Below are 24026 nucleotides of genomic sequence, written 5' to 3' on the forward strand. Positions count from 1 at the left end.
ACACTTCATACAATCATGGAAATCTACAGCACGGAAGGAGGCCATTTCGGCCTATTGTGTACGCGCTGGCCGACAAAGAGCTATCCAGCCTAATCCCACTTTCCAGCTCTTGGTCCGCAGCCTTGTAGGTTACAGCAATTTGTGCACATCCAACTACTTTTTAAATGTGGTGAGGGTTTCTGCCTCTACCATCTTTCAGACCGTGAGTTCCAGACCCTCCCCCACCACCCTCTGGGTGAAATAAATGAGAGCTAAGGCAGTACTTTTGAAGTGTAGTCACTGTTGTAATGTAGGAAATGCGGCAGCCAATTAGCGCACAGCAAGCTGCCACAAACGTAAGAAATAGGAACAGGAGTCGGCCATACGGCCCCTCGAGCCCTGCTCCGCCATTCCATAAGATCATAGCTGATCCGATCCTGGCCTCAACTCCACTTCTCCGCCAATGTGATGATGACCAGATGATCGTTTTTTTTATGATGTTGGTTGAGGGATAAATATTAGCATGGACACCGGGGATGTTTCTTTGAAATAGCAGCCAGGGGATCTCTTGCGTCCACCTGAGAGAGCTGACGCGCTTTGGCGACTCATCTGAAAAACGGCACCTCCGACAGTGCAGCGCTCCCTCAGCGCTGCACTGGAGTGTCAGGCTGGATTATTTGTGCTCTGGAGTGGGATTCGAACTCACGACCTTCTGACTCCGAGGCGATTGTGCGACCCACTGAGCCACAGCTGACACCGTGTCATCAGACCAATGGGATCCTGCATCACGCTCTTTCCCCCCCCCCCCCCCCCCCGGGTTGAATCTCGGGTCCGAGTTTCCCACCCTCCCTTTGTGGGGCCAATCCCGGTTCACAAGCTGGATGGAAGGGGCAGGGTCTCCGGGAACAAGTGCTTGACAGCTCCATTGTGGCAGCTTTGTAAAGGCTGAGAAGCCAGGCATCAGAAGGCGACAGGCTGGGCTGCATTTTCGAGGAATTAGCATTTGAGTCCCGAGCTTGTGAATCTTTTCTGAAGGAAAGTTTGTCAAAGACTCATTCACCGGGACAATGGCCCCCTTTAAAACTTCCAATTAACAAAGGCGTCTGACCTCGTTGACTTGGCACGTTGCGGGTCAATGAATCGCTCCCATTCCAATACAATACGCCGGAACACGCATTCAGCATCCTACACAACAGGGACGACGCTGATCACAGAAATCTCACGGCACAGAGGGAGAACATTCGGCCCATCGTGCCTGTGCCGGCTCTTTGAAAGAGCTGTCCAATTAGTCCCACTCCCCTCCCCCCTCCACCCCGTCCCCCCCTCCCATCCCACCCCACCCCATAACCCTGAAATCTACTCCTAATCAAGTATATATCCCATTCCCTCGTTCCAATACTCGGCAGCCCATGGCCTAACTCGCACCAAGTCCCGCTTGCCCATTACCCCTGTGCTCGCCGGCCTACATTGGCTCCCAGTTAAGCCACGCCTTCATTTCAAAATTCCCATCCTTTTTTTCAAATCCCTCCATGGCCTCGCCCCTCCCTATCTCTGTAATCTCCTCCAGCCCCACAATCCCCCCCTGAGATGTCTGCACTCCTCTAATTCTGACCTCTTGAGCATCCCTGATTATAATCGCTCAACCATCAGTGGCCGTGCCTTCTGTTGCCTGGGCCCCAAGCTCGTGAACCCCCTGCCTAAACCTCCCCGTCTCTCTACCTCTTTCCTCCTTCAAGACGCTCCTTCAAACCTACCTCTTTGACCATGCTTTTGGTTACTTGCGCTAATTTCTCCTTATGTGGCTCGGTGTCAAAATTTTTTGTCTTATAATACTCCTGTGGAATGCCTTGGTACATTTTATTATGTTAAAGGCGCTATATAAATACAAGTTGTTGTTGTTGCGGTAGTAATACCCGCCCTCCTGGATGGCTCAGGGACATGAACGATGTACAGTAGACACCTCAAGTCGCTGGAGATATACCACCAGAGATGTCTCCGCAAGATCCTGCAAATCCCCTGGGAGGACAGACGCACCATCATCAGCGTCCTCGTCCAGGCCAACATCCCCAGCATTGAAGCACTGACCACACTCGATCAGCTCCGCTAGGCAGGCCACATTGTCTGTATGCCAGACGCGAGACTCCCCAAGCAATTGCTCTACGCGGAGCTCCTTCGTGGCAAACGAGCCAAAGGTGGGCAGCGGAAACGTTACACGGACACCCTCAAAGCCTCCCTGGTGAAGTGCGACATCACCACTGGCACCTGGGAGACCCTGGCCGAAGACCGCCCTGGGTGGAGAAAATGCATCCGGGAGGGCGTCGAGCTCTGCGAGTCTCAACGCTCCGAGCGTGAAGAGATCAGGCGCAGGCAGCGGAAGGAACGCGTGGTAAATCAGTGCCACCCCACCCCCCTTCCCCCGACTAATATCTGTCCCACCTGTGACAAGGGTCTGTGGCTCTCGTATCGGACTGTTCAGCCACCAAAGAACTCGCTTTCGGAGTGGAAGCAAGTCTTCCTCGACTCGGAGGGACTGCCGATGATGTTGTTGTTGAAAGTCACTATTGAATTTGCTTCCACCACCCTTTCAGAGAGCGCATTCCAGATCACTGCGCTAAGGAAATCATCTCCTCATCTCTCCTGTGGTTCTTTTGTCAATTATCTTAAATCTGTGTCTAATTAGAGTCAAAAGTAACTTTCAAAGGGGGATTGCATACATATATATAGATATATTTGCAGGGCCATGGGGGAAAGAGTGCGGGGAGTGGGACTAATTGGATAGATCTTTCAAAGAGCCGGCACAGGCCCGATGGGTTGGATGGCCCCCTTCTATGCTGTAAGACTTGTGTTTATACAGCACCTTTCATGAGCACCGGACGTCTCAAAGCGCTTTTGGAGTGTAGTCACTGTTGCAATGTAGGAAACGCAGCAGCCAATCTGCGCACAGAAAGCTCCCACAAACCGCAATTAAATAATGACCAGATCATCTATTTTTTGTTGTGTTGATTTGAGGGATAAATATTGGCCCAGGACACCGGGGGGAACTCCCCTGCTCCTCTTCAAAACCGTGCCCTGGGATCGTTTTGCGTGCGCCTGAGCGAGCAGACGGGGCCTCGGTTGAACGTCTCATCTGAGCACCTCCGACAGCGCAGCGCTCCCTCGGCACTGCACCGGAGTGTCAGCCGAGATTTATGCGCTCAAGTCTCTGGAGTGGGACTTGAACCCACAACCTTCTGGCTCGTGGCTCAGAGGCGAGAGTGCTACCTACTGAGCCACAGCTGGCACTGTACCGTTCTATGATAGTGGGCCTGCTCGCGTGGTATGCCCACCCAGGCATGTTGGTGCCTCTTGACCAAGGGTAACGTTAAAGAGGAAGATTTCTCGCGTGGATGTAAGGCAGTGCCTAAGTGTGACTTGAAGAGCAGAATCAGGTGAGCGGCATTGTTGGTGTGCGATTTCCCCCACTGGCCGATTTTCCTCCCTGCCCGTGCCCAAGCGTTCGTTATACGCAAAAGAAGACAAGAGTTCTTGCATTTATATATCGTCTTTCACGACCTCGGGTTATCTCAAAGCGTTTTGCAGCCACTGAAGCGCTTTTGCGGTTGAGTCACAGATGTAACGTCGGAAAACAATTTGCACATGGCAAGATCCCACAGACCTGTAACGAGGTGTCGGGCAGGTCTTCCTGTTTTTTTAGTGATGTTGTCTGAGGGACAAAAATGAAGTGTTGATAATGAGGGGGAAAAGATTTAAGGTGATTTGGCAAAAGAACTCGAGGCGACATGAGGAAAAACCTTTTTACGCAGCGAGTGGTTAGGATCTGGAACGCACTGCCTGAAAGGGTGGTGGAGGCAGAGTCAATAGTAGCCTTCAAAAGGGAAGTGGACAAATACTTCAACAACAACAACAACTTGTATTCATATAGCGCCTTTAACATAGTGAAACGTCCCAAGACACTTCACAGGAGTATTATGAGATAAAAAAATCTGACACAGAGCCGCATAAATAGAAATTAGCGCTGGTTACCAGAAGCTTGATCAAAGAGGTAGGTTTTAAGAAGCGTCTTGAAGGAGGAAAGAGAGGTGGAGAGGTTTAGGGAGGGAGTTCCAGAGCTTGGGGCCCAGGCAGCTGAAGGCACGGCCACCGATGGTGGAACGATTACAATCGGGGATGCTCAAGAGGGCAGAATTAGAGGAGCGCAGACATCTCGAGGGGGGGCGGGGTTGGGGTTTGTGGAACTGGAGGAGATTACAGAGATAGGGAGGGGCGAAGCCATAGAGGGATTTGAAAATAAGGATGAGAATTTTGAAATCGAGGCATTGCTTAACCGGGAGCCAATGTAGGTCGGTGAGCACAGGGGGGTGATGGGTGAGCGGGACTTGGTGCGAGTTAGGACATGGGCTGCCGAGTTTTGGATCACCTCTGGTTTACATAGGGTAGCATGTGGGAGGCCAGCCAGGAGTGCGTTGGAATAGTCAAATGTAGAGGTAACAAAGCTACGAATGAGGGTTTCAGCAGAGGCTGAGCTGAGGCAAGGGGCGGAGACGGGCGATGTTACAGAGGTGGAACTCGGCGGTCTGAGTTATGCTGCGGATATGTGGTCGAAAGCTCCTTTCTGGGTCAAATATGACACCAAGGTTGCAAACAGTGTGGTTCAGCCTCAGGCATAAAAAGATATTTCCACTTGTGGGGGACACCAGAATTAGGGGCCATAAATATAAGATAGTCACTAATAAATCCAACAGGAAATTCAGGAGAAACTTCGTTGCCCAGAGAGCGGTGAGAATGTGGGACTCGCTACCACAGGGAGTGGTTGAGGTTAATAGCGTAGATGCATTTAAGGGGAAGCTGGATAAACACATGAGGGATAAATTAATAGAAGGATGTGCTGATAGGGTGCAATGAAGAGATGGGAGGAGGCTCGTGTGGAACATAAACACTGGCATGGACCCGTTCGGCCGAACAGTCTGTTTCTGTGCTGTGGACTCGATGTAATTTGGTATAAAAATAGCATCCCGAGGGAAATCTGTATCTACCACAGGGCTCCTGACAATCAGTCCCCCAGTATACCTTTACACACTATCCAGGGAACGCAGAGCGTGGAGAAGGCTCTGTACTTTGTGCTCGGTGATGCCTGCTGCACAATGGGGGGAGTAAACAGAGGATCCACATGACTGAGCACAGCTCCCCCCGTCAAGATCTGACTCATCCCTGATACGTGATGCACGCCTGGGGAACATTTCCCTGGCATTAAGTGAGGATGCACTGCCATAAGCTGAGGGAGAGAGACAGAGACACATGGTGGGGTGGGAGAGAGAGACACACACCCACACACACACACACCGAGAGAGACAACAGACAGACAAAGAGACATCATCATCATCATCGGAATCGAGGAAGACTTGCTTCCACTCCTGAAGTGAGTTCTTTGGTGGCTGAACAGTCCAATACGAGAGCCACAGACTCTTGTCACAGGTGGGACAGATAGTCGTTGAGGGAGGGGGTGAGTGGGACAAGTTTGCCGCACGCTCTTTCCGCTGCCTGTGCTTGATTTCTGCATGATCTCGGCGTTGAGACTCGAGGTGCCTAGTGCCCTCTCGGATGCACTTACTCCACTTAGGGCGGTGTTTAGACAGGGACTCCCAGGTGTCAGTGGGGATGTCGCACTTTATCAGGGAGGCTTTGAGGGTGTCCTTGTAACGTTTCCGCTGCCCGCCTTTGGCTTGTTTGCCGTGAAGGAGCTCCGTGTAGAGCACTTGCTTTGGGAGTCTCGTGTCTGGCATGCGACCTATGTGGCCTGCCCAGCGGGGCTGATCGAGTGTGGTCAGTGCTTCAATGCTGGGGATGTTGGCCTGGATGAGGACACTGATGTTGGTATGTCTGTCCTCCCAGGGGATTTGTAGGATCTTGCGGAGACATCGTTGGTGATATTTCTCCAGCAACTTGAGGTGTCTACTGTACATGGTCCATGTCTCTGAGACATACAGGAGGGCGGGTATTACACCAGCCCTATAGACCATGAGCTCGGTGGCAGTTTTGAGGGCCTGGTCTTCAAACACTCTTTTCCTCAGGCAGTCGAAGGCTGCACTGGCGCACTGGAGGCGGTGTTGGATCTCGTCGTCGATGCCTGCTCTTGTTGATAAGAGGCTCCCGAGGTATGGGAAATGGTCCACATTGTCCAGGGCCGCGCCGTGGATCTTGATGACTGAGGGGCAGTGCTGTGCAGTGAGGACAGGCTGGTGGAGGACCTTTGTCTTACGGATGTTTAGCGTCAGACCCATGCTTTCGTACGCCTCAGTAAATACGTCGACTATATCCTGGAGTTCAGCCTCTGTATGTGCGCGGACGCAGGCGTCGTCTGCGTACTGTAGCTCGACGACAGAGGTTGGGGTGGTCTTGGACCTGGCCTGGATATGGCGAAGGTTGAACAGGTTCCCACTGGTTCTGTAGTTTAGTTCCACATAGAGACAGAGAGAGAGAGGCACACACACAGATGCAGAAAGAGATGGACACCAGAGAAACAGAGAGAGAGAAAGAGACAGAGACAGAGAGAGAAACGAAGAGACAGACAGAGACAATGAGAGACACACACAGAAAGAGACACAGAGAGAGACACACACACAGACACAGGGAGAGACAGAGATTGATAAGAGAGGCATAGACTGAGATGCAGAATGACAAAAAAAGGCACATGACATGGTATATAGAACAGAACAGTATAATCCTGCAATCGTCCTCTGCACAGTGCAGCCCAGGACATGACGTCCCAAAGTGCTTTACAGCCAATGAAGTACTTTTGGAGTGCAGTCACCGTTGCAATGTGAGAAACGTGACAGCCAATTTACGCACAGCAAGCTCCCACAAACTGCAATGTGATAACGACCAGATAATCTGTTTTTGTGTTATGTTGATTCAGGGATAAATATTGGCCTAGCACACCGGGGAAAATCCCCTTGCTCTTTTTCGAATTAATGCCACGGGACCTTTTATGTCAACCTGAGAGAGCAGACGGGGCCTCGGTTTAATGTCTCATCTGAAAGACGGAACTTCCAACAGTGCAGCCCTCCCTCAGTGTCAGCCTAGATCTATGTGCTCAAGTCTCTGGACTGGGGACTTGAACCCGCCACTTGCTGACTCCGAGGCGAGAGAGTGCTACCCACTGAGCCACAGCTGACACCGGAAATTGGAAAGGAAAATTGAGCGGGGTGTAAAATGGGCTCTCCGATTGGCTATCGCCTGTTTTGCCCTGCCGCCTGTTTTTAACCAATGACATGGTTGACCATTATTTTTCCCAGTTACGGCGTTTTTGTTCCTGCACTGCCCTCTGGTGGCCGGCTCTTGCCTACTGACATCCTTGTTCACCCTTGTGTGCAGCACCCGAGCGCAGGGGTCATTTTTGTTTGCTACTGTTTATCATGATGTAAGAACATAAGAAATAGGAGCGGGAGGAGGCCATTCGGCCCCTCGAGTCTGCTCCACTATTCAGTAAGATCATGGCTGATCTTCTACCTCAACTCCACTTTCTCATCCCATCCCCATATTCCTTGATTCCCTTAATATCTGTGCACTGGGCAGCAATTTATACCACACAATGAGTCTTCATTCACTGCGCTATGGGCAGTCAATGCAATCACGTTTGCCATTCATTATGCAGGGCGATGGTTTATCGAACAGACTCCCCCATTCACCTGATTGGTCTTTCACCTGAGTCTGGATCTGTTACTCGAGGGGCAGTTTATTCACCTGAACGCCATTCTCCGTTCTAGGGTCTGTTTATTCAGCCAAGTGCTCCACTCACTGCGCTGTGCAACAACCTTATTGGCGAAGCACTGCCTCACTGCTCTGGATCAAATTACCTTGCATCCAATGTGTGGCACAGAAACAGGCCATTCGGCCCAACTGCTCCCTGTTGTGTTAATGCTCCCCACGAGCCTCCCCCCACCTCTCCTCATCTCACCCAATCAGCATACCCTTCTATTCCTTTCTCCCTCATGTGTTTATCCAGCTTCCCCTCAAATGCAGGACGTTAGAAGGTGAACTGGATGAACTTTGGTCATTTTGTGTCTGGCAATCGCGAAATGGGATCTCGGATTTACCCACAGAGCGGCTCTCATATTACCTAATGGAATGAGGTTTCACCAGACTGATTCCTGGGATGGGGGGGATTGTCCTATGAGGAGAGATTGAGCAGACTAGGCCGATATTCTCTCGAGTTTAGAAGAATGAGAGTTGATCTCTTTGAAACATACAAAACTCTTACAGGGCTGGACAGGATGTATACAGGGAGTTCTCTGACTGGGGAGTCTAGACCCAGGGGTCACAGTCTCAGAATAAAGGCTCAGCCATTTAGGACTGAGATGAGAAGAAATTTGTTCACTCAGAGGGTGGTGAATCTCTGGAATTCTCTACCTCAATGAGCTGTGGAGGCTCAGTCGCTGAGTATATTCAAGGCAGAGATCGATAGATTTTGGGATATTAAGGGGATCAAGGGATATGTGGATAGAGCAGGAAAGTGAAGTTGAGGTAGTAGATCAACCATTCTCTCATTGAATGGCGTATGGCTGACTCCTGCTCCTAATTCTTATGTTCTTTCTCTCTATCTCTCTCTCTCTCCGCAGAGCGCTGCCGGTTTGCACTGGGCATGCAGGACTCGGTGATCAGTGACGAAGACATTGTCGCCTCCAGCATGTGGTCCGAGTCAACAGCAGCAAAGCACGCCAGGTAACGCCCCTAACTGTACCCTCATCCTTAACTCCTGTCCCAGCTTCTAACTATACCCTAGTCCTTAACTCCTGTCCCAGCCCCTAACTGTACCCTAGTCCTTAACTCCTGTCCCAGCCCCTAACTGTACCCTCGTCCTTAACTCCTGCCCCAGCCCCTAACTGTACCCTCGTCCTTAACTCCTGTCCCAGCCCCTCACTGTACCCTCGTCCTTAACTCCTGCCCCAGCCCCTAACTGTACCCTAATCCTTAACTCCTGTCCCAGCCCCTAACTGTACCCTAGTCCTTAACTCCTGTCCCAGCCCCTAACTGTACCCTAGTCCTTAACTCCTGTCCCAGCCCCTAACTGTACCCTAGTCCTTAACTCCTGTCCCAGCCCCTAACTGTACCCTAGTCCTTAACTCCTGCCCCAGCCCCTAACTGTACCCTAGTCCTTAACTCCTGCCCCAGACTCTAACTATACCCTAGTCCTTAACTCCTGCCCCAGCCTCTAACTGTACCCTCGTCCTTAACTCCTGTCCCAGCCCCTAACTGTACCCTCGTCCTTAACTCCTGCCTCAGCCTCTAACTGTACCCTAGTCCTTAACTCCTGTCCCAGCCTCTAACTGTACCCTCGTCCTTAACTCCTGTCCCAGCCTCTAACTGTACCCTCGTCCTTAACTCCTGCCCCAGCCTCTAACTATACCCTCGTCCTTAACTCCTGTCCCAGCCTCTAACTGTACCCTAGTCCTTAACTCCTGTCCCAGCCTCTAACTGTACCCTCGTCCTTAACTCCTGTCCCAGCCCCTCACTGTACCCTCGTCCTTAACTCCTGTCCCAGCCTCTAACTGTATCCTCGTCCTTAACTCCTGCCGCAGACCCTAACTGTACCCTAGTCCTTAACTCCTGTCCCAGCCTCTAACTGTACCCTCGTCCTTAACTCCTGCCCCAGCCTCTAACTGTACCCTCATCCTTAACTCCTGCCCCAGCCTCTAACTGTACCCTAGTCCTTAACTCCTGTCCCAGCCTCTAACTGTACCCTAGTCCTTAACTCCTGCCCCAGCCTCTAACTGTACCCTCGTCCTTAACTCCTGCCCCAGCCTCTAACTATACCCTCGTCCTTAACTCCTGCCCCAGCCTCTAACTGTACCCTCGTCCTCAACTCCTGTCCCAGCCTCTAACTGTATCCTCGTCCTCAACTCCTGCCCCAGCCTCTAGCTATACCCTCGTCCTTAACTCGTGTCCCAGCCCCTCACTGTACCCTCGTCCTCAACTCCTGCCCCAGCCTCTAACTGTACCCTAGTCCTTAACTCCTGCCCCAGCCCCTAACTGTACCCTAGTCCTTAACTCCTGCCCCAGCCTCTAACTGTACCCTAGTCCTTAACTCCTGTCCCAGCCTCTAACTGTACCCTCGTCCTTAACTCCTGTCCCAGCCTCTAACTGTACCCTCGTCCTTAACTCCTGTCCCAGCCTCTAACTGTACCCTCGTCCTTAACTCCTGTCCCAGCCTCTAACTGTACCCTCGTCCTTAACTCCTGTCCCAGCCTCTAACTGTACCCTCGTCCTTAACTCCTGTCCCAGCCTCTAACTGTACCCTCGTCCTTAACTCCTGTCCCAGCCTCTAACTGTACCCTCGTCCTTAACTCCTGCCCCAGCCTCTAACTGTACCCTCGTCCTTAACTCCTGTCCCAGCCTCTAACTGTACCCTCGTCCTTAACTCCTGTCCCAGCCTCTAACTGTACCCTCGTCCTTAACTCCTGTCCCAGCCTCTAACTGTACCCTCGTCCTTAACTCCTGTCCCAGCCTCTAACTGTACCCTCGTCCTTAACTCCTGCCCCAGCCTCTAACTGTACCCTCGTCCTTAACTCCTGCCCCAGCCTCTAACTATACCCTCGTCCTTAACTCCTGCCCCAGCCTCTAACTGTACCCTCGTCCTTAACTCCTGCCCCAGCCTCTAACTGTACCCTTGTCCTTAACTCCTGCCCCAGCCCCTAACTGTACCCTAGTCCTTAACTCCTGTCCCAGCCCCTAACTGTACCCTCGTCCTTAACTCCTGTCCCAGCCTCTAACTGTACCCTCGTCCTTAACTCCTGTCCCAGCCCCTCACTGTACCCTCGTCCTTAACTCCTGCCCCAGCCCCTAACTCTACCCTCGTCCTTAACTCCTGCCCCAGCCCCTAACTGGTAACCTAGTCCCTAACTCCTGCCCCAGCCTTTATCTGCAGCTCGAGCCCTGGGGTCGGTCCAGTTCGCCCACAGAGGTGATGGCGGCTTCTGCACGGGCTGGAGATTTAACCCCCTGAATTTAATGGGCGTCGCCCAGCGAGAAGCACGGCCACTTTTCACCCCCCTCCAATCTGAATCAACGCTTCGTTGTGATTGGGTGGGCAGGCATAACATCTTCAGTTAGATTGAGCAGGATTAATCGATCAACTGACCTCTACTCATTCTGAGTGAGACATTGGGGGGAACTTTAACCCTTGCCGATACTGTAATACGGGCATTATCGGATCGGCCGGCTGTCTGCCCGATGTTTCAGGCCATCACATTACATAACAATTTACAGCACAGGGACAGGCCATTCGGCCCAACTGGTCTGTGCCGATGTTTATGCTCCACTCAAACGTCCCCCCAGCCCTTACTTAATTTCAGCCTATCACCATATAAAAATATCATATTTAAGCTACAGGGTAGACGGGGGAGAAACTGTTTCCACTCGGTGACCAGAGGAGACAGGTTTACGGGAATTGGCCAAAGAGCCAGAGGGGAGATGAGGAGAATTTATTTTTGGCAGCGCATGGTTAGGATCTGGAATGCACTGCCTGAGAGGGGGTGTTGGAGGCAGACACAATCGTGGCTTTCAAAAGGGAATTGGATAAGTAGCTGAAAGGGGGAAAAAATTAACAGGGCTACGGGGAAAGGACAGGGGAGTGAGACTAGCTGAGGTGCTCCTGCAGAGAGCCGGCACAGGCTCGACGGGCCGAATAGCCTCCTCCTGTGCTGTAACCTTTCTATGACTCTATGCGATGAGGAGAATTTATTTTACAGAGCCAGTTGCTGTGAACTAGAACGCATTGCCTGAAAGGGCGGTGGAAGCAGATTCAATAGTAACTTTCAAATGGCAATTGGATAGATACTTGAAAAGGAAAGATTTTCCGGGCGATGGGGGAAAGAGCAGGGCGGGATGAGGGGAGCGGGACTCGTTGGATAGTTCTTTCAAAGAGCCAGCACGGGCACGATGGGCCGAATGGCCGCTTTCCATGCTGTGTGATTCTACAAAGGGCTCATCGAGGGAGGGGTATAACAGGCGGCCGATCCCATATTCCCCGATTGACACAAGTACCCCCATTCAGCAGAACGATTTTAGCGGCAAAGAGTAATCCTGTCGCTCCCCTCGTCCTTTCTCTACTCTGCTCGGTTGGCGCCCTGGCAATACGCTCGGCAGATTGACCAGTTGGAGGGAGGCGAGGGCTTCTCCCATACCCAATAAACCAGTTACCAACCCGGCAACACACAGACACACACACACACACTGTAGCAGTGGGGAGATCATGAAATTGTTGGGCGGAGGTGGTCAGGAATCCATGGGGGAGGGGTGGGGCGGGATGAGGCCGTGGGGTAGGAGGTCAGGAACTTGGGTCGCGGGGTGGGGGTAGGCAGGGGGGTAAGGTCAGGCACTTGGGTGGGCATGAGAAGGACAGGAACCCGGGGAGGTGGGGCGAGGAGGAGGTCATCTGGGAAGTAGCTCAGGAACTTGGGCAGAGGGGAGAAGGTCGGGAACTTGGGCAGGAGAAAAGGTCATGAACCCGGGGGGGGGTCGGGGAGGAGGTCGTCTTGGAAGTAGCTCAGGAACTTGGGCAGAGGGGAGAAGGTCGGGAATTTGGTCAGAGGGGGAGAAGGTCGGTAACTTGGGCAGAGGGGAGAATGTCAGAGAAAACTGACTGCTTGGGGTGAATGGCCTGTTTCTGCGCCATGTATCCCTTCTATATCCAGCACTATGCAATCCCTCCTTCTCCCGTCCGGTCACTAAGCTGTCGAATTGGACTCCGCAGGTTGGGCACGGAGCACGGAGACGGGGCCTGGTGCCCGGCCAAGTCCGTGTTTCGCGACAGCAGCGAGTTCTTGCAGATCGACCTCCACAAGCTCTACTTCATCACCCTGGTGGGCACCCAGGGCCGCCATTCCAACGGGCACGGTAACGAGTACGCCCGGTTCTACGGGCTGCAGTACAGCCGCAACGGCAACAACTGGATGACGTGGAAGGACCGGCGTGGCGATGAGGTAAGGACCATCGCTCTGCCACTGGCTGTGCAATTGAGAGAACCGCTGTGCGTTTGAGGGTGTGTGCGTTTAACCTAGCATGCAGGTACAGCAAGCAATAAGGGAGGCAAATGGCATGTTGTCCTTTATTACAAGGGGGTTGGAGTCTTGCTACAATTGTACAGGGCCTTGGTGAGACCACACCTGGAGCACTGTGCACAGTTTTGGTCTCCTTATCTAAGGAAGGATTATACTTTGGAGGCGGTACAACAGAGGTTCACTAGGATGAGAGATTGAGTAGAATGGGCCTATACTCTCTGGAGTTGAAAAGAATGAGAGGTGATCTCATTGAAACATACAAGATTTTGAAGGAGATTGACAGGCTTGATGATAGATTGAGTAGACTGGGTCTTTACTCGTTGGAGTTCAGAAGGATGAGGGGTGATCTTATAGAAACATTTAAAATAATGAAAGGGATAGACAAGATAGAGGCAGAGAGGTTGTTTCCACTGGTCGGGGAGACTAGAACTAGGGGGCACAGCATCAAAATACGGGGGAGCCAATTTAAAACCGAGTTGAGAAGGAATTTCTTCTCCCAGAGGGTTGTGAATCTGTGGAATTCTCTGCCCAAGGAAGCAGTTGAGGCTAGCTCATTGAATGTATTCAAGTCACAGATAGATAGATTTTTAACCAATAAGGGAATTATGGGTTATGGGGAGCGGGCGGGTAAGTGGAGCTGAGTCCACGGCCAGATCAGCCATGATCTTATTGAATGGCGGACCAGGCTCGAGAGGCTAGATGGTCTACTCCCGTTCCTAATTCTTATGTTCTTATGTTTGAGAGGTTGTTTCCCCTGGCTGGGGAGTCTAGAACTAGGGGACACAGTCTCAGGACAAGGGGTCGACCATTTAGGACGGAGATGAGGAGGAATTTCTTCACTCTGAGGGTAGCGAATGTTTGGAATTCTCTTCCCCAGAGGGCTGGGGAGGCTGAGTCTCTGAATATATTCAAGGCGGAGATAGATCGTTTTTTGGAGAATCAAGGGACATGGGGAACGGGTGAGGTCGATGATCAGCCATGATCTCATTGAATGGCGGAGCAGGCTGTAGGGCCTACTCCTGCTCCTATTATGTTGTTTACCACATGAATCTTCACACGCGTCCATCTTACCGTGGAGTGGGCACAGAAAACATTGGACATGACTGCTGCCAACGAACCGGGAGTAATTGCACGTGTGTAGTTCCTGTGTTTTTTTTTTAAAGACAGCGAGGTTGAGAATATGCCCTGTCTAGATGATAGGAAAGAACTCTTTTTTTTAAAATGAGAGAAACATATAAAACTTGAGATAAAGTTGAGCCTGGATTGCTAATGGGAGAAAATGATGCGCGTTTTCAATTCTATTTTTGCATTTCTTTCGAATAAAATTATTTCCAACAAGGGGGAAAAGACCCGCAATAAGACACTTTTAAATAACACGGATGTTTATTGAGCCAATCCAACGGGAATGTTTCAATATTAATTTCTCATTATTTCTTGTCTATGTTGATTCTCCAATCGGAGTCTGCACAGAACTGCAAATCTTAACTGTACAGATGGAAAATATTACAAATAATAAAGGGATTTTGATCATCAAATGCAAATAAGAGTTGCCATTTACGCAGACCTCCGTCTGTTGTTGAGCGTGACTTTTTAAATTTGGGACTGTTATTTTTTCAATTTGGGACCTTCCGGTTCATTGGCAAGAGTCACTCCGTTTACGGTAAGGGGTAGGAGCTTAAAGGTGAGGTATCGCTTGACCCAGCTTGGTTTTAGACTAGACGTGGCACCCTGATGGAGAAGCAATACTTCAATCCATTTCCCTGTAATCTCCTCCAGCCCCAGTACAGTTTTGCTCTCCGTATTTAAGGAGGGATGTACTTGCACTGGAGGCTGTTCAGAGAAGGTTCACTAGGTTGATTCCGGAGATGAGGGGGTTGACTTATGAAGATAGGTTGAGTAGGTTTGGCCTATATATATATATATATATATTGGAGTTCAGAAGAATGAGAGGTGATTTTATTGAAACTTATAAGATAATGAGGGGGCTCGACAAGGTGGATGCAGAGAGGATATTTCCACTCAGAGGGGAAACTAATACTAGGGGACATAGTCTTAGAATAAGGGGCCACCCATTTAAAACTGAGATGAGGAATTTCTTCTCTGAGGGTTGTAAATTTATGGAATTCTCTGCCCCAGAGAGCTGTGGAGGCTGGGTCATTGAATATATTTAAGGCAGAGATAAGACAGATTTTTGAGCGATAAGGGAGTAAAGGGTTATGGGGAGCGGGCAGGGAAGTGGAACTGAGCCCATGATCAGATCAGCCATGATCTTATTGATAGGCGGAGCAGGCTCGAGGGGCCAAATGGCCGACTCCTGCTCCTGTTTCTTATGTTCAATCTTTCTTTAACAGTTGTAACCTCTCAGTTCCCAATGGGTGTCAGTCTTTTCAAGCATCTTGACTGAGTTGTGTGCATGCCTCCACATTAACCTTCCATGTTTTTTCCCCTCCAGGTTATCACAGGAAATGTAAACCCATATGATATTGTGTTGAAGGACCTGGGCCCACCAATCATTGCCCGCTATGTGCGGTTTTACCCAATGGCGGACCGCGTGATGAGCGTGTGCATGAGGGTGGAGCTGTACGGCTGCCCCTGGTTAGGTGAGTGAAGATTTCATTCTGTCCCGTTTCGCTGCTGTACAGCCGCGGCTCAGTGGGTCGCCCCACTCTTTCCCGCTGCGCAAGAAAGTCGTGGGTTCAAGTCCCACTTCAGAGACTTGAGCACAAAATCCAGACCCAACCCTCCAAATACAGCGCCGAGGGGAGTGCTGCACTGTTGGAGGTGTGCCATCTTTCGGATGAGATGACTGCTCTCTCAGGTGATTGTAAAAGATCCCAGGGCACTATTTCGAAGAAGGGCAGGGGAGTTCTCCCCGGCGTCTTGACCAGTATTTATCCCTAAACCAACATGTAAAAAAGCTATTATCTGGTCATTATCACATTGCTGTTTGCGGGAGCTTGCTGTGCGCAAATTGTCTGCCGCGTTTCCAACATTACAACAGTGACTACACTTCAACAAGTACTTAATCGGCTGGAAAACACTTAGGAACGTCCTGAGAGGCGCTATATAAGTGCAAGTTCTTTCTTTTACAAGCAGCTATAAAGGCACAGATCTCCCGGGTCCCAAGCTGGTCTGTGTACTCGAACACCATGGGATGGCCAATGGCAGCCTGTTGATATTCGGGAGTGAGGTTATTTTCCCCATCAATGCTCCTGGTGTAGATTGAGAGTGTATCTTGAGAAAATCTGGCAAATCCCAGATCCCAGCTAGGCCAGTGGTGAAAACCCTATCATTCACTGAGACATACCCAACCACATTTAGTCATCACAGAATCACACAGCACAGAAAGGGTGCCGTTCGGCCCACCGTGCCTGTGTTGGCTCTTTGAAAGAGCTGTCTATTTAGTCGCACTTACCTGCAATTTCCCCATAACCCTACAAAGCTTTCCCCTTCAAGTGTTTACCCAGTTCCCTTTTGAAAGTTACTATTGAATCTGCTTCCACCACCCTTTCAGGCAGCACACTGCAGATCACAGCGACTCACTACGTCATAAAATTCTCCTCATCTTCCCTCTGGTTCTTGTACCGATGATTTTCAATCTGGTTGCTAACCCTCCTGCCACTGGAACCGGTTTCTCCCCATGTACTCCATCAAAAGCCCTCATAATTTTGAACACCTCCATGAAATCTTCCCCTAACCTTCTCTGCTCCAAGGGGCACAGAACCCAGTTTCTCCAGTCTCTCCATAGAACTGACTGAGAATCCCAATGCTCGCTCGCTCACTCTCGTTCAACACCGAATGCGATAGCTGGACACTCAGCCACACAGACTGACCGACGGACTCGCTATCGCACGCGCCCACTCTCATTCCCGCCCACTGCTGCTCGGGCACGCTGCACCTGGCTTCACCTACGTCTCTCCTTCTCCTTGCAGATGGTCTGAAAGCGTACAAAGTTCCCATGGGACAGGTAATGAACGTGTCCGGCCTGCCCCTGGTGAACCTCAATGACTCCACATACGACGGACTCCGAATTGGCAGGTACAGTGCTGAGCGGGGAGGCCGCGGTGAACGGGATTACGCACCATAATTGTTAGACGGATGCCTGTAGCCCACCTCTGGCCTGCTTCCAGTGCTGCCTTCACACAACCTGTCCCCAGACAAAATCCAACTGGAAGCAGCTCACCAGTGCCGAGCTGTCTGCAACACACACACACACACACACACACACACACACACACACACACACACACACACGTGTGCACAAGCATACAAACGTGTGCGCGCACACAAACACGTGCACGTACACGGACACAAACATGTGTGCACAAATACATGTGTGCACACATACGTGTACACAAGCACGCATACAAACGTGTGCGCGCACACACACACAAAAACATCCGTTCGCAAATTTGTGTGCATACAAACAAACGTGTGCATATTCACACAAACACGTGTGCACAAACAGATGTGTGCACACAAACATATGTGCACACATGCGCCCACACAGCGCACGCACACACACACAAACATGCATGCACACACAAGTGCAGACACATACACACACCGCGCACACATACACACACCGCGCACACATACACACCGCGCACATACACACACCGCGCGCACATACACACACCGCGCGCACATACACACACCGCGCGCACATACACACACCGCGCACACACACAAGCCCAAACAAACACGAGTGGACACACAAGCTCTCTCACACATGGGTGCACACACATTCGCACACGTTCCATAAACACACACACGGACACGCCCAAAAGCGCACACTCACGTATACAAGCACATTCACACGCCAACACAGCATGTTTGCACACACGCACACATACATGTACGCACAGGCTACAGATGGAAGCTCTTACATGTTCTATCGGGGCATTGGGCAAGACACCGGAACGGGAGGAGGCCATTCAGCCCCTCGAACCATTCAATCAGATGATGGTTAATCTGTACCTAAACTCCATCCACCTGACGTTGATCCGTATCCCTTGATACTCACACCCCCAACATCCACAGCCTTTTGGGGGAGGGGGATGGTGGGGAAAGAGTTCCAGATTCCCATTTCCCGTTGTGTGTGTCAAAAAATAAAAAGTCCTTTTTAAAAAAAATTTGAGCCTTGAGCGTCCGAGCTCCTAACTGTGGGTTGTCCCCTCGCTTGCTCAGGCTGCACTACGGGGGACTGGGCCAGCTTACGGATGGTGTGCTGGGCATGGACGACTTCACCAAGAGCCACGAGCTGCGAGTCTGGCCCGGCTACGATTATGTGGGCTGGCACAACAGCACCATGAGCCGCGGGTACGTGGAGATGGAGTTTGAGTTCGACCAGCTCTTCACGTTCGACTCCATGAAGGTAAGTTGGCCATCGCTTCACTACCAGCAGCCTCGGGGGGTCGAAACCGCGTCCCCCACGAGCCCCGAGAGTCAAGTCCAGGCAACTCCGCTTTCTAAGTTTTTATTTGTATATACACTTCTCCATCGGTCCCGCCCTTGAATTGAAGGTTTGGAATGAATAGCTTTTCCTTCGTGTAATGTAGCCAAGTTTGCTGCTGATACAAGTTGTGAGGGGGACGCAAAGAATCGGCAAAGGGATATAGACAGGTTAAGTGAGTGGGCAAAAATTTGGCAGATGGCGTATAATGTGGGAAAGTGTGAGGTTATCCACTTTGGCTGGAAATATAATAAAGCAAATTATAATTTAAATGGGGAGTGGTTACAAAATGCTGCAGTACAGAGGGACCTGGGGGTCCTTGTGCATGAAACACAAACAGTTAGTATGCAGGTCCAGCAAGTAATCAGGAAGGCAAATGGAATGTTGGCCTTTATTGCAAGGGGGATAGAGTATAAAAGCAGAGAAGTCCTGCTACAACTGTACAGAGTATTGGTGAGGCCACACCTGGAGTACTGCTTACAGTTTTGGTCACCGTATTTAAGGAAGGATATACTTGCATTGGAGGCTGGTCAGAGAAGGTTCACTAGATTGATTCCGAAGATGAGGGGTTTGATTTATGAGGAAAGGTTGAGCAGGTTGGGCCTCTACTCCTTGGAGTTTAGAAGAATGAGAGGTGATCTTACTGAAACATAAGATTTTGAAGGGGCTTGACAGGGTAGATGCAGAGAGGATGATTCCCCTCATGGGGAATCTAGAACTAGGGGGCATGGTTTTAGAATAAGGGGCCGCCCTTTTAAAACGGAGATGAGGAGGAATTTCTTCTCTGAGGGTTGTAAATCTGTGGAATTCCCTGCCCCAGAGAGCTGTGGAGGCTGGGGCATTGAATATATTTAAGGTGGAGATAGACCGATTTTTGAGCGATAAGGGAGTAAAGGGTTATGGGGACCAGGCAGAAAAGTGGAGCTGAGTCCATGATTCGATCAACCATGATCGTATTGAATGGTGGAGCAGGCTCGAGGGGCCAAATGGCCTACTCCTGCTCCTATTTCTTATGTTCTTATGTTGGTGCTGTCGCCTCGCTGATGGGTAAATCTTAAACCAGATCACTAACTTGAGAGATCAGATCAAAGTCATGGATACATGGACTTCACAGTGTCAGCTGTGGCTCAGTGTGTGGCTCCCTCGCCTCTGAGTCAGAAGGTTGTGTGCTCAAGTCCCACTCCAGGGACTTGAGCACATAAATCTAGAGGGAGCGCTGCACTGTCGGAGGTGCCGTCTTTCGGATGAGACGTTAAACCGAGGCCCCGTCTGCGCTCTCAGGGTGGATGTAAAAGATCCCATGGCACTATTTTGAAGAAGAGCAGGGGAGTTATCCCCGGTGTCCTGGGCCAATATTTATCCCTCAATCAACAAAACAAAAACAAATTATCTGGTCGTTATCACATGGCTGTTTGTGGGAGCTTGCTGTGCGCAAATTGGCTGCTGCATCTCCCACATTACAACAGTGGCTACACTCCAAAAATACTTCATTGGCGGTAAAGCTATTTGAGATGTCCGGTGGTTATGAAAGGCGCTATATAAACCCAAGTCTTTCTTTCAAACTTTGACGGGCGATTTCTGCAAAGTTTTTCACTTGCCGTCAAGCTTTGCACCCTGAAAGCAGATATCAGAACGTCCCTCGCCCCTGCCACCATTCTCGTAAACCTCCTCTGCACCCTCTCCAAGGCCTTGACATCCTTAAAGTGTGGTGCCCAGAATTGGACACAACACTGGGACCTAACCAGTGTTTTACCATAATCTCCTTGCTTGTGTAGTCTATGCCTCTATTAATAAAGCCAAGGATCCCATATACTTTGTCACAGCCTTCTCAACTTGTTCTGCCACCTTCAAAGATTTCTGTATGTACACCCCCCCTCCCCCCCCTCCAGGGCTCTCCTGCCCCCTCTCCACCCCCCCCCCTCCCCCATTTAGATCATATTGCCCCTTCTCATTCTTCCTTCCAAAATGCAGATTAATTTAAAGAAATGAGTAGGATATGTGCAGAGCAGCGCAAGCTAATTTGCAAGCACAGGCACTAAAACCCCTCGTCTGAGTACCTCTTACCCTTCTCTGCTCTAAGGAGAACAATCCCAGCTTAAGAACATAAGAAACGGGAGCAGGAGTCGGCCATTTGGCCCCTCGAGCCTGCCGCCATTCAATAAGATCATGGCTGATCTGATTAGGGACTCCGCTCCACTTCCCTGCCCGCCCCCCATAACCCTTCACTCCCTTATCGCACAAAAATCTGTCTATCTCCACGTTAAATATATTGAATGACCCAGCCTCCACAGTTCTCTGGGGCAGAGAATTCCAAAGATTCACGACCCTCCGAGAGAAGAAATTCCTCCTCCATTTCTGTTTTAAATGGGCGACCCCTTATTCTGAAACTATGGCCCCTAGTTCTAGATTCCCCCATGAGGGAAACATCCACCCTGTCCAGCCCCCTCAGAATCTTATATGTTTCAATAAGATCACCTCTCATTCTTCTAAACTCCAATGAGTAGAGGCCCAACCTGCGCAACCTTTCTTCTTAAGACAATCCTTCAGCTTCTCTCCCGTCTCTCCACAAGACTGAAGTCCCTCATCCCTGGTACCGTTCCCGCAAATCTCTTCTGTGAGTGGCTTAGCCAGTCACGTGATGTTCACAAGACTCAATTAAAACCCCAGTCACCTGGGTTTAGGGGATCCACATGTGGTTGTGAGCCTGGTGGGTGAACTGGTGAAGTCTTGACATCCTTCCTAAAGTTCGGTGTCCAGAATTGGACACGCTAAGAACATAAGAACATAAGAATTAGGAACAGGAGTAGGCCATCTAGCCCCTCGAGCCTGCTCCGCCATTCAACAAGATCATGGCTGATCTGGCCGTGGACTCAGCCCCACTTACCGGCCCGCTCCCCACAACCCTTAATTCCCTTATTAGTTAAAAATCTATCTATCTGTGACTTGAATACATTCAATGAGCTAGCCTCAACTGCTTCCTTGGGCAGAGAATTCCACAGATTCGCAACCCTCTGGTTGTGGCCCAACCAGTGTTTTATAATGATTCAGAACAACCTCCTTGCTATTTGTCCCCCTGTAACAGAGACGGCAGACTTTGGCAATCCTGGTCCGGTGACTAACCTCTTTGCCTGTGTCTGTTCTCTCCCAGGTCCATTGCAACAACATGTTCGCCCGGCAGGTGAAGATATTCAAGGTGGTGAACTGTTCCTTCAAGGCGAGCCCCTCCGCTGCCTGGGACCCCAACCACGTCAGCACCACGATGGTCCTCGACAACAAAAACCCCAGCGCCCGCTACGTGACGGTGCCGCTGGGCCACCGCAGCGGCCAGGTCATACGCTGCCGCTTTCACTTCGCCGACTCCTGGATGATGTTCAGCGAGATCACCTTCCAGTCAGGTAGGGGGCGCTGGAGGTCCGGCGAGGACGTCAACCCGGGGGGCGGCGGCGGCTGAGCCCCTCTTGTGTTCCTGCCCAGCACCGACTGTAATGTGAGCCCCCGTGAGTACGCTCACGGGTTTGTGGAGCTGTTACCTGGGCCTGGCCAGGGTGGCCATTAACCAGTCCAGGCAGCGAGCGGTCGAGGGGGTCGTTCAGCCCGACTGCAATGCCTCTCTTCCGAGGTTACGTTTGCGCCAGGGCGTCCCTGGAGACGGAGCTCGCGGTGTCCACCGGTACGCTCGCGGCCTTCCACGAGAGGTGGGCGCCGGAGGGACTGGAGTGCATCATCACCCCCCGGCAACCAAATTTTAATTTAATCCACCAATGTCTAAAGTTTAATTTGTTTAAGTTTGTCGGTTTTAGTGCCCCCCCTTAATCAGGGGGCACTTGATTTACAGGGGCAACTTAAAATAGTTGTAGAGCTGTTGCCTGGGCATGGCCAAGGTGGTCATTAATTGGTCCAGGCAGCGGGTGGTCGAGGGGGTCGTTCAGCCCGACTGCCTGCCTCTCTTCCGCAGTTACATTCGAGCCAGTGTGTCCCTGGAGATGGGGAACGCGGTGTCCACCGGTACGCTCGCGGCCTTCCGCGAGAAATGGGCACCGGAGGGACTGGAGTGCATCATCACCCCCGGCAACCAAATTTTAATTTGACCGTAGATTTTTCAAAAGTTACATTTTTTAATTTGTCGGTTCTAGTGCCCCTTTAATAAGGGGGGTGGCACTTGATTTAAAGTTGACATTAAAATAGTTGTGGAGCTGTTGAATTCAGTGAGTGGCTTAGCCAGTCACGTGATATTCACAAGACTCAATAAAACCCCAGCCAGTTGGTTCTAGGTCATCCACAATGAGGTATGCGGTCGTGAGCTTGGTGGATGAACTGATAATGTGTCGTGTGATTGTTAAACCTTTGCTAATAAACCAACTAGTTCTTAATAGCAGTGTGTTGCTATGAATTCTTAAGCAAAGAACCCATGAAGCAAATACATTACACTGACCAAAACTGTATGTGGAGGATCTCCCATCTCTGGCTTTGGTCTCCTTACCTAAGGAAGGATATACTTGCCTTGGAGGGGGTGTAACTAAGACTTACCAGATTGATTCCAGGGATGAGAGGGCTGTCCTATGAGGAGAGATTGAGTAGAATGGGCCTATACTCTCCAGAGTTTAGAAGAATGAGAGGTGATCGCACTGAAGCATACAAAATTCTTACAGGTTAGATGCAGGGAGGATGTTTCCCCTGGCTGGAGAGTCGAGAACCAGGGCTCATAGGCTCAGAATAAGGAGTCAGCCATTTAGGACTCAGATGAGGAGAAATTTCTTCACTCAGAGGGTGGTGAATCTTTGGAATTCTCTGCCCCAGAGGGCTGTGGAGGCTCAGTCATTGAGTGCATTCAAGGCTGTGATCGATAGATTTTTGGGCACTAAGGGAACCGAGGGATAGGGCGGGGAAGTGGAGTTGGTGTAGAATTTCAACCATGATCGTATTGAATAGCGGAGCAGGCTCAGGGGGCCACATGGCCGACTCCTGCTCCTATTTTTAACGTTCATATGGTGGCGACTGGGCCCTGTGTCCTCAGTTGCCCAGGGCCAATCCTGGAGGGGTTGGTAACCCAAAGTCAGGTCGACGGAAGCAAGTGGAATTTGCCTTGACTGTTACTCTGTACGTTCACTTACATTGTCACTCCCACCTTTCTGCCCCTCTAGCTGTCAGCCCCACCACACCCCTCAGCACCGACCTGAAGCCGCGAGCTCCCGCACCACCTGAAAGGGGAACGTTCAATCCTCTTGCGGAAACGGCCACTGGCGATTATCGGGTCACGGAGGCCATGACACCTACCGTCAGTAACCTAGGTAAGTTACGATGGGCAATAGGCAAGAAAGACTTGCATTTAAATAGCGCCTTTCACAACCTCGGGGCGTCCCGGAGTACTTTTCAAAGCATAGTATCTGTTGTAATGTGGGAAACGCGGCAGACAATTTGCGCACAGCAAGCTGCCACAAACAGCAATGTGATAATGACCAGATAATCTGTTTTAGTGATTTTGATTGAGGGATAAATATTGGCCCAGGACACTGGGGATAACTTCCCTGCTCTTCTTC

At 50.8% G+C, this 24026-nt stretch overlaps 1 protein-coding gene across 4 annotated transcripts in view; it reads left to right on the forward strand.

Annotated features, from left to right (window-relative positions):
- The window catches only part of LOC139229763 (discoidin domain-containing receptor 2-like), a 182145-nt gene that overhangs the window by 116709 nt on the left and 41410 nt on the right, over positions 1-24026 (forward strand). For 3 of the 4 annotated variants that reach the window (XM_070861338.1, XM_070861340.1, XM_070861339.1), the window contains exons 3-9: positions 8595-8697; positions 12728-12956; positions 15487-15634; positions 16967-17072; positions 18225-18411; positions 21638-21884; positions 23631-23777. In XM_070861338.1, coding sequence (XP_070717439.1) covers positions 8595-8697; positions 12728-12956; positions 15487-15634; positions 16967-17072; positions 18225-18411; positions 21638-21884; positions 23631-23777 — 1167 coding nt within the window. The remainder of the gene's footprint in view (positions 1-8594; positions 8698-12727; positions 12957-15486; positions 15635-16966; positions 17073-18224; positions 18412-21637; positions 21885-23630; positions 23778-24026) is intronic. The other variant, XM_070861341.1, reaches the window with a different exon arrangement.

Source organism: Pristiophorus japonicus, chromosome 19, assembly GCF_044704955.1.
Source record: "Pristiophorus japonicus isolate sPriJap1 chromosome 19, sPriJap1.hap1, whole genome shotgun sequence".
Lineage (NCBI taxonomy): Eukaryota > Metazoa > Chordata > Chondrichthyes > Pristiophoridae > Pristiophorus > Pristiophorus japonicus.